The sequence below is a fragment of the Eumetopias jubatus genome, unplaced genomic scaffold, assembly GCF_037043125.1.
Source record: "Eumetopias jubatus isolate StellerSeaLion01/CBP00866 unplaced genomic scaffold, mEumJub1_p1.0 scaffold_8, whole genome shotgun sequence".
Lineage (NCBI taxonomy): Eukaryota > Metazoa > Chordata > Mammalia > Carnivora > Otariidae > Eumetopias > Eumetopias jubatus.
Genome location: NW_028274814.1, coordinates 81,537,209 through 81,546,538, shown reverse-complemented (window position 1 = coordinate 81,546,538; position 9,330 = coordinate 81,537,209). Strand labels below are relative to the sequence as shown.

The window sequence follows — 9,330 nt, the reverse complement described above, 5'->3', positions numbered from 1 at the left end:
AAGGAATGTGGACTCTGCGTCCCCTCTGGGAGCCTCTGATTTGTCTTTGTGGAAGGGACAAGTGTGTCCTTGTGTGTGTATATGTGTGTTCGGTCTGAGTGGAACTCTTCTGTGGGTCTGTCTTTTCGGATTTATGTCTGTCCCCAAAGAGGGGGCTTCTGGGTCTTTCTGTCCCTCTGAGTGGGGGGTCTCTGTGTCTGTCCTTCTGGAAGCCTGAGCGTGTCTGCTGAAGGCTGGGGAGGAAGCTGTATACCAGCCCTCCTGGCAGGTGGGCAGTCCTGGTCACCCCCTGCCCTAGGGCGGGGGCTGTGTGCTGTGTGTCCCTCTCCTCCAGGGGACTCTACCTGGGTGTCATCCAATCCCCACTTCATGCCCTGCAGGATCTTACTGAGACTCTAGCCCCAGTCATCAGGTAATTGCTGCTGGAATATCTGCCTCAGGGGCCCAACTCCTGCTTTACACCCACAGCCTGCCACACCCGGCCCGCCCAGGCCTGGGGTTCCCTGCAGAGCTCCCTATTCTTCAGACTTCGACAGGTAGTGCTCTTTTCCAACCTGCCCTCTGACTCATTCTGATAATGTGCTCAGGGAGACAGGTGCAGGGACTCTTCCTCCATTTCCTCTGGCCTGGGAAGAGAAAGAGTGTCCAGGTGGCTCCAGCTTTACTCACCATCAGCGCCCTTCCCCACTCCACCCCACCCCACCCGGTCCTGTCTCCCTTCCCGTGATTCACCCACCGGGTGCTCTGGGACCGACTCTTGCAAGTGCAGCTTCCCTCTCTCCTGAGCACCCCCGCTCTTTCTCTCTTTAGCCCTTGTTCTTCATTCTCTGTGCCCCGTAGTAAGGCCTACAGGGTCCAGCCTGGCCCCAGGGAATCCTGGGATCTTGGGAGGAGAGGAAGGCACTAGGTTGTGTCCAGGAAACGTGCTCTGTTGGATCTCACTTTCTTGCACCCACAGATCCAGAGGGAAGACAGCCTCTGTGTGTGTGTGTGTGTGTGTGTGTGTGTGTGTGTGTGTGTGTGTGTTCATTCATTCCACAATTATTCACCCAGCACCTCTTGGCACTGCACCAGATGCTGAGGTTAATAGCAGTAACTGAGGAGAGACTAGGTAGATGGCTGGCCTGAGGTTCAAGGATCTGGAACCTAGATGCCCTGTCCTCCAGCCTGGGCAGAATTTCATAATCACTCAATGCAGAGAGAAGAACATGAGGTGGTGTCTTTGGGGTGTCAGCTACTCTGGGATCCCTTTCCTACTATGCTTCCCAGTCCTTGCATTTATTTCCCCAAGGGGGTTAGGAGACCAGAGGGAGGAGTAGGGCTGCAGTGTCTGGGTGACCCCAACCAAGTCTCTTTGTCACAGGAGGCTCCCGCCAGGCCGGTCGGTCTCTCCAGTGTTACACTTCCGGAATCCCTCTTTTCCTGAGCAGGGGCAGTGCCAGCTAGAGTGGGCTCCTGGGTGGGAGCAGCTCTCTGCTGCCCCCACCTGAGTCCGGCCTGTAGGTGGCAGGTGTCGGGTTAGGCCCAGCCCCCTCAGGGCCTAGCCACTCAGGTACCCGTTGGATCCTCCCCTTGGGCTGGGCTCTCTTTTATAAAGGGCCAACCCTGGGGCGCTGTTCCCACCTAGAAGCAGCTTCTCGGCTCCTTCTGGAACCTCTGTCAGGTTCAGCCTACTCATCTCCACTCCTGCCTCCACTCCGGCCTCCACCATGTCCATCAGGGTGACCCAGAAGTCCTACAAGATGTCCACCTCTGGCCCCCGGGCCTTCAGCAGCCGCTCCTACACGAGCGGGCCTGGCTCCCGCATCAGCTCCTCCGCCTTTTCCCGGGTGGGCGGCAGCAGCAGCAGCTTCCGGGGTGGCCTGAGCAGCAGCATGAGTGTGGTCGGGGGCTACGGCGCCGGGGCCGGGGGCATGGGAGGCATCACGGCTGTCTCAGTGAACCAGAGCCTGCTGAGCCCCCTTAAGCTGGAGGTGGACCCCAACATCCAAGCTGTGCGCACCCAAGAGAAGGAGCAGATCAAGACCCTCAACAACAAATTTGCCTCCTTCATCGACAAGGTGAGGCCGCCCCCGCCCGCCTGGCGGGCAGTGCCTGGGGCTGGGGGTCCCTACCTGTGTCTTGGTCTCCCTGTCTGGGGGCACATCTCCAGCTCCCCACTGGCGACCTGCTGGCGCCACCCACCCTGGCAGCACTCTCCCTTCCAGCTATGACTCAGTCTTCCCATGCACTTTGGTTTGGGCCGGCGCAGCTAGGGGGAGAGGGTCCGGGCGGCTTCTCACTCTAAACCTTGAGGCTCCCTCCCTCACGCATCACACCCCTACCCGAGTTCTGACGGCTCTGTGAAGCTTTCAGCCTGGAAGAGTCCTAGCTGTTCAGCTGTGGGGTGGGACGGGGAGGCCCCTTTAACCAGGTTAACCCTTCTCCCTGGCCCTGCCCCAAGGGCTCCCCAAAGTGCCCCTCTGTATTTTTTTTTTGCATTTAAATAGGGTTTGATAGGACTGTGGAATAAGGAAGCAGGTGATTTGACTCAGAGGGCAAATATTGATTGAGGCCTTTGGCATTCCAGGCCCTGAGTGTGGGGGCACCGAGATGAGTCATCACCTGGCCCCTGCCCTGGGAACCGGGGTGGGCGGGGCCGGGCGGGGCAGAGACTCGCCCCCCATCTTGGGGTGAGGGGCTGAGGCCCTCGGTCTTGGGGAGGCCCTCCCCTACCTGGGCAGCTCTTAGCTTCTGGGGTGAGGGGGGTGCCAGGGGCTGGCTTCAGGAAAGCCCATCCAGGATTCAAAGTCTGCGGGCGCTGGACACCCCGCCCAGGTTTCTTGTCCTGTTCAATCCCAGAGTTTATGGCCTCAAATAAGGCGTCTGTCCGCCAACGCCCCTCTCCCCACTCGGCCCTTGTCCCCGACCCCGGCTCCGCCCCAGCCTGGTTCCACTTTCCCCAGGGCAGACACTGAGCCGGGTTTTGCAGCCTGGGTCGTTGCAGCCTCCGGGGCGGGGGGGGGGGGGGGGGGGGGGGGGGGGAGCGCAGCGCTCCGGAGGGTTGGGCCCGTCTCTGCTGACTGGCTCCTGGAGGCATTGTGGGAAGGGAAGGAGGCAAATCCTGGGGCAGAGTAGTAGTAGAATTGGAGTCCCCCCAGGGAATTGGCACCCCCCCCCCTCCCCGCCCCGCTTAGGGAGGGCTTGCTGGCTCCTGGGCAGAAGGCACCCTTGACTTTACTCCTTGATAGCGTTTTGTTAGCTCTGGGGTCCTCACAGTGAGTGGTTAAGCACAGGCTCAGAGTCGGAATTCCTGCCTCACCGTGCCCTGCCCTTTCCTTTGATGGGGCTACCTTGCCAAATCTGATTTCATCTATAAAATGGGCATGATAATCCCTAAATAAAAGAGGTTTTGCCTATTCAAGCATATAATGTATGTACAGAGCTTAGCAGTGCTTGGCCCATATTAAGCAGTCCATTAAGGCTAAATGTTAAAATCATTTACTTTTTATAATTTGTGGGCAGAATGACCTGGGGAAGAAAAGGATTTATAGAGGAGAATTTGTTGGATCAAGACTGCATGCACCCTTCAGACCGCCTTCTCTTTTAAGTCCCCTCAATTTAAAAAAAGTGACGACTTTGGGTTGATTAAAAACAATGTATTCCTGCTCTTGGAACCCATCTATTATTCTTTCTTTTAAAAATTTCCTTTCTGGGGTGCCTGGCTGGCTCAGTTGGTGGAGCATGTAACTCTTGATCTCAGAGTTGTGAGTTTAAGCCCCATGTTGGCTGTAGAGATTACTTAAAAAATACAATCAATCAATCAATCAATCAGTCAATCATTTCTAACATGCCTTAGTTTCATCCTAAAATCTGGATTCCTTGAGCCCAAGGAACCCCGGGACCTTTGTGTTTGGGGCAGGAGGAGGGGCTGTGGATTCAAGGGTGGGGTGGGGGTCGGGGAGCCCTCTGCCTGCTGGAGAATCTCAGAGGGCAATGGGGAGGGGGGTGTGCAGTTTGCGCCCAGATCTGCCTAGTCTTTTGCCTCTTCTCTGGCTGCAAGGGACATCTGCACAGAGATAAGCTCCTGAAAGGGCCTGCCTGGGCTCCTCTAGGCCACCGCAGGGTTGAGGAGACCCAGGCTCAGACCGGGGAAGCAACTCAGTGTCGTGCAGCAAGGGCCAGTAGCAGCCTTTGGCTAAAACCTAGGTCTTCTGGCGAGTGCTCTCCGGGCCGAAGGCCTGAAGTTTCTCTGTAATCTGTAGGAGTGCCTCGAAGCCACTCCATATGATAAAGATGATGATGATAATATTTGATATGAGCAATTACATTTCTTTTTCAATCTTCTATAAAGTGCTAATGGAAACTTGGCTATTCTTACTGATTTGTAATATACAGTCTAAGTAAGTAAGACCTATTTTTGTTCTGCAAATACCATTTCAACATAACTCTCCTAGCCCTTCCCTTCCACCCATGTGCTTGCTTGTCATCCCCCTTCTCCCCTACCCCCAGCACTTGGGGGACATGGCTCCCTACTCCACTCACCATGCTGTCTCTTTCAGGCCACTGGGGAGCCTCCCAGAGCAGCTAAACAGATCTCTGGGTTCTGGAGACACCACTGGGAGTGGCTTAGAGGAGAAGACAGTGCTTGCTTACCCCCCAGACTCCTCCCCTGCTCCTTGGGCCCGATGTGGATCTTCTTGCTCCCTCTTCCCTCATGCAGGTGAGGCACCTGGAGCAGCAGAACAAAATTCTGGAGACCAAGTGGAGCCTCCTACAACAGCAGAAAACCGCTCGGAGCAACATAGACAACATGTTCGAGAGCTACATCAGCAACCTCCGGCGGCAGCTGGACACCCTGGGCCAGGAGAAGCTGAAGCTGGAGGTGGAGCTTGGCAACATGCAGGGGCTGGTGGAGGACTTCAAGAATAAGTGAGCTGCCCTCCTTCCCGCTGCCCCCTACCTGACTGAAGTCCTTCGGTCCTGTCTAAGACCACGTGGCCCCCTGCCTGTCGGGCAGTGCAGTCCTGTATAGTTAGGGTGACCAGAGGACCAGGTTTTCCAGGACAGTCTAGCTTTATGCCCGTTGTCCATGATTGTTAATAGCACCCACCCCCTTTCAATCTCAGGACTGTCTGGATTTGGACAACGAATTTTATGTTAATATGTACATAGTAAACCAAAGGTGGGAAAGGCCTCTGTTGTATCCTTACAGCCTTGGCCGTATTTATTCCTTACCCTTGATCTCCAGTACACGCCAGAAAGTTCTGTCTGAGGTCTCATGTCAATCCCTGCTGCTAACCCTCTTCATGTGCCTGATCCAATGTGTATTCATGGATTCCGAGAGGGGTTTCCTACTCTCGGCTTCCCCACTGGCTGATGATAACCTGGGGTAAGGGTGGGGAGAGAGTGGCTGGTTGAGGCAGAAGGACCAGAGCTGCCCTTATATCTTGCATCTTCATGAACTGAATTTCCTAGATACTCTTGCCTCCCCAAATACTCAGGACAACCTCACCTTTGCCTTTGTTCTCTGATTCTAAGTCTTTTCCTTACCAGATATGAGGAGGAGATCAAAGAGCGTGCAGACATGGAGAATGAATTTGTCCTCATCAAGAAGGTGAGGGATGACCCCTCCCCCACCAGATAACAGGAGGCGGGGCTTAGAGACTTGGAATTAGGCTTTCTGGGTTCTGTCCTTTTTTTTTTTTTTTTTAAAGATTTTATTTATTTATTTGAGAGAGAGAGAATGAGAGATAGAGAGCACGAGAGGGAAGAGGGTCAGAGGGAGAAGCAGACTCCCTGCCGAGCAGGGAGCCCGACATGGGACTCGATCCCGGGACTCCAGGATCATGACCTGAGCTGAAGGCAGTCGCTTAACCAACTGAGCCACCCAGGCGCCCCCTGGGTTCTGTCCTTAAATGTGTCCAAGTAATGGGATATTTGGCTACCTCCCAGGTAATACAGCATAGAAAGACAAACAAGGACAGAGGGGTAGTTAGGTGCGTTTGGACAGAACTTTGGACATTAATGTTGGGATATGGTTAAGAAAATGGAGCAGAATTGGAGGTGTGGCCATGGAAGGCTTCCTGGAGGGGGAGGGGGAGGGGGAGGGGGAGGAGGAGGAGGGCTGCGGGGAAACGGAGGTAAAGGTGTTTGGGCTGGGGGTACAGGTGTGATGGGGCAGAGGCTGGGGATCAGGCCAGAGAATGAGGTGGGAAAGTCATTTAGTTAGAAGGTTCTATGTCTGGGCCATTGGGTGCCCCTGGTTGCGGTCATGTGTGGGCACTCAGCTCAGACTCCCCTTCCCTACTACCCAGGATGTGGACGAAGCTTACATGAACAAGGTAGAGCTGGAGTCCCGCCTGGAAGGGCTGACCGACGAGATCAGCTTCTTAAGGCAGCTGTATGAAGAGGTATGTTCTTGGGGGCTGAAGACTGAGGGGCCCCTGCCCCATCAGAGGCTCCTCCCAGCCCCCAGCACGTCAGCAGACAGGGTCTCACCACTGAATAATTATAATTATCCATATAACCCAACACGGCTGTTCTATATGTTTTGTCCCCCTGCGTGAGGGTGAGGGAGGGTTTATTACCCCATTTCACAGATAAGAAAATGGGCTCGGGAATGAAATAGCTTGTCCAAGGTTGTCATACACAGAGGGATGGCCCAGCTGCAACTTGAACCTGCTCTGTCCCCAGAGCCTTTGTTTCCTGTAGCAAGCTCTTAGGGGCTCACTGTTGGCAGCTGAGTGGGGAAGGGCTCTGCCCCTCGGGTCACTCATCTGGAGCCAGGTGGCCGTTTGTCCTTGCCTCCTTTCATCTGTACATCCCTCCAGGTTTCAGGCCTTTGACCCATCTTCCCAGCCCTAGCACCCACCTGCTTTGCTCCTCGGTGGCTGGCCTCCCTGTCTTGTCCCTAAGGAAGTCCCTTCTGCCAAAGGGGGCTTCTTGTGTGCAAGGACAGGGCCTCACCACCCACCCCCTGTGCCGTCCCCCCTCCCCAGGAGATCCGTGAGCTGCAGTCCCAGATCTCGGACACGTCCGTGGTGCTGTCCATGGACAACAGCCGCTCCCTGGACCTGGACGGCATCATTGCCGAGGTCAAGGCCCAGTACGAGGACATCGCCAACCGCAGCCGGGCTGAGGCCGAGACCATGTACCAGATCAAGGTAGGGCAGGAAGCTCTCAAGTTCTGGCCCTGCTGTAGGGTCTCAGGGCTCCTGTCCCCAGATCCTTGGGTGCTGGGGAGACAGGGGTGTCCGTGTCCCTGGAAGTCTGGAAGAAGGCTGGCCGTGGTGTGTGTGTGTATGTGTGCGGGGAAGGGGGAGGTGAGACGAGCTGGGCACTCGCCTTCCTCCTGCTCACACCCACAGTACGAGGAGCTGCAGACACTGGCTGGGAAGCACGGGGATGACCTCCGTCGCACGAAGACGGAGATTTCTGAGATGAACCGGAGCATCAGCCGACTCCAGGCTGAGATCGAGGCCCTCAAAAACCAGGTATGAGCTGGGCTGGGGGTGGGAGAGGATCCTTGGACGTGTCAAGGTGAGAGCAGACAATGCAGCAAGGAGTGAGGGGGCTGGGGGTCAGGAAAGGAATTCTAGACCAGACTTTCAGCTTCTCAGACTTCTCCGGGGGGGGGGGGGTATGAAGGGTGCTGAGGAGGTCCCTGGGGCCCTGATGAGGGGGCCAGAGGGGGGTTAGGCTCCAGGATGGGTTCCCTCGAGCCTGCTTTGTTTTATCTGTCTTATATATCAGGGTAAGGTCAGGTTCTACTGCTTTAAGGCAGTCTGGAAAGTGGAGATGTGGTCCAGTTAGGCTGGGATGATGCCTTGTGGTGTCCCAGGTGAGAAGTTCATGCAAGGAAGTGCCTGGGAGCTGCTTAGATTTCCCTCTTCTGCTTCCTGAAGCCCACTGGTAGCATTTTCTCGGAGCTAGATGGAGTTGGTTAGTCTAGGTCAGGGAGAGGCTCTGGTCCCCAGTAGAGGGGAAAGGGAAGGTGGATGCAGGGGGAGGAGGCAAGCAGACTGCTCTACCTGCTGACCTGACCCCCTTGCCCCCACAGAGGGCTGCCCTGGAGGCGGCGATCGCCGATGCCGAGCAGCGCGGGGAGCTGGCCCTCAAGGACGCCAATGCCAAGGTGGCCGAGCTGGAGGCCGCCCTGCAGCGAGCCAAGCAGGACATGGCCCGGCAGCTGCGTGAGTACCAGGAGCTCATGAACGTCAAGCTGGCCCTGGACATCGAGATTGCCACCTACCGCAAGCTGCTGGAGGGCGAGGAGAGCCGGTGGGTGTTGGGGTCTCTGACTGGCCTGGCGACTTGGGGTGGGCAGGGGTGGGAATTGAGTCCTGTTGTCCTGGGACAAGGGCCCGGAGTTGGTTCTGATGTCCCATGTGTCCTCTGGGTACAGGCTGGAGTCTGGGATGCAGAACATGAGTATCCATACTAAGACCACCAGTGGCTACTCAGGTGAGTGTCCCAGCCTTGGGGTGTAGGGCAGGCGGGCGGGGCCTTTTTACACAGCTCCTGTACATTTCCCTCTTGTACGGCTGAGGAAGCTGGGGCCCAGTTAGAGGTCCTGTCCAAGGTCACATAACTATTTCAAAGCTCTGTCCTAGTCTGCTCCTGGTTTTCCCCAGCCATCCTAAAATAATGAGCCAGGGCTGGGGAACTATGTAGGGGGTGGCAGGGAACAGCGGACGTGGAGCCTGATGTGTGCCTGGCCTGAGCTTATATGGCTGCTTCTGTCTCTGACCAGGTGGCTTGAGCTCAGCCTATGGGGGCCTCACAAGCCCTGGCCTCAGCTATGGCCTGAGCGCCTTCCAGTCCAGCTTTGGCCCTGCTGGTTCCTTCAGCCGCAGCGGCTCTTCGAAGGCTGTGGTCGTGAAGAAGATCGAGACCCGTGACGGGAAGCTGGTGTCCGAGTCGTCTGATGTCCTGTCCAAGTGAACAACCACGGTGGTCCCTCTCAGCCTCCCCACTCTTGTGGCTGCCAGAGAGCCTTTGGGGGGAAAAGGAGCTGTGCCGGGGAGCGTCGGGAACAGGAGAGCCACCTAAGACCCAGCCCTAGTCCTCAGCCTGCCTTTGGGGGGAGTCTTTTGCCCTGGGTACCCCCTCTCGTCCGTGCCGCCAACTAAAAGCCAACTCAAGTATCTTTTCCCAAATAAAGCCTCAGCTGACTCTGCCAATCCCACTGGCTTTGTGCAGCCCTTGTCCGTGGGGTGGGGGAGAGGGGGTCAGGAGGCCCCTCCTGGGACCCAGAAGCTGGTGGGGGGGCACCTAGGAAGTGGGGGGGCACTGGGGAGGATAGTCTGGCCTTCTCCAGGCTGTTCCCAGAGAGACTTCTTTGCTGAA

General features: G+C 56.4%; 1 protein-coding gene across 2 annotated transcripts; it reads left to right on the top strand.

Moving 5' to 3' along the window:
• Positions 1-1,709: 1,709 nt before the first annotated feature.
• KRT8 (keratin 8) lies at positions 1,710-8,925 on the top strand. 2 transcript variants are annotated; one of them, XM_088025612.1, is made up of 9 exons: positions 1,710-2,060; positions 4,703-4,911; positions 5,536-5,596; positions 6,297-6,392; positions 6,981-7,145; positions 7,350-7,475; positions 8,042-8,262; positions 8,387-8,445; positions 8,735-8,925. In XM_088025612.1, exons 1-9 carry the CDS (start codon positions 1,710-1,712, stop codon positions 8,923-8,925), a joined length of 1,479 nt encoding a protein of 492 aa, XP_087881738.1. The 2 variants fall into 2 exon arrangements, with proteins under 2 accessions (XP_087881738.1, XP_087881739.1); XM_088025613.1 differs by having other exon boundaries at positions 8,387-8,449; positions 8,745-8,925.
• The last annotated feature ends 405 nt before the right edge of the window (positions 8,926-9,330 follow it).

Coding starts and splice junctions, on each gene's coding strand:
- KRT8 (XM_088025612.1), top strand. CDS start 1,710: ATGTCCATCAGGGTGACCCAGAAGTCCTACAAGATGTCCACCTCTGGC. Junction 2,061..4,702: donor TTGCCTCCTTCATCGACAAG/GTGAGGCCGCCC, acceptor TCCCTCATGCAG/GTGAGGCACCTGGAGCAGCA. Junction 4,912..5,535: donor GTGGAGGACTTCAAGAATAA/GTGAGCTGCCCT, acceptor TTTCCTTACCAG/ATATGAGGAGGAGATCAAAG.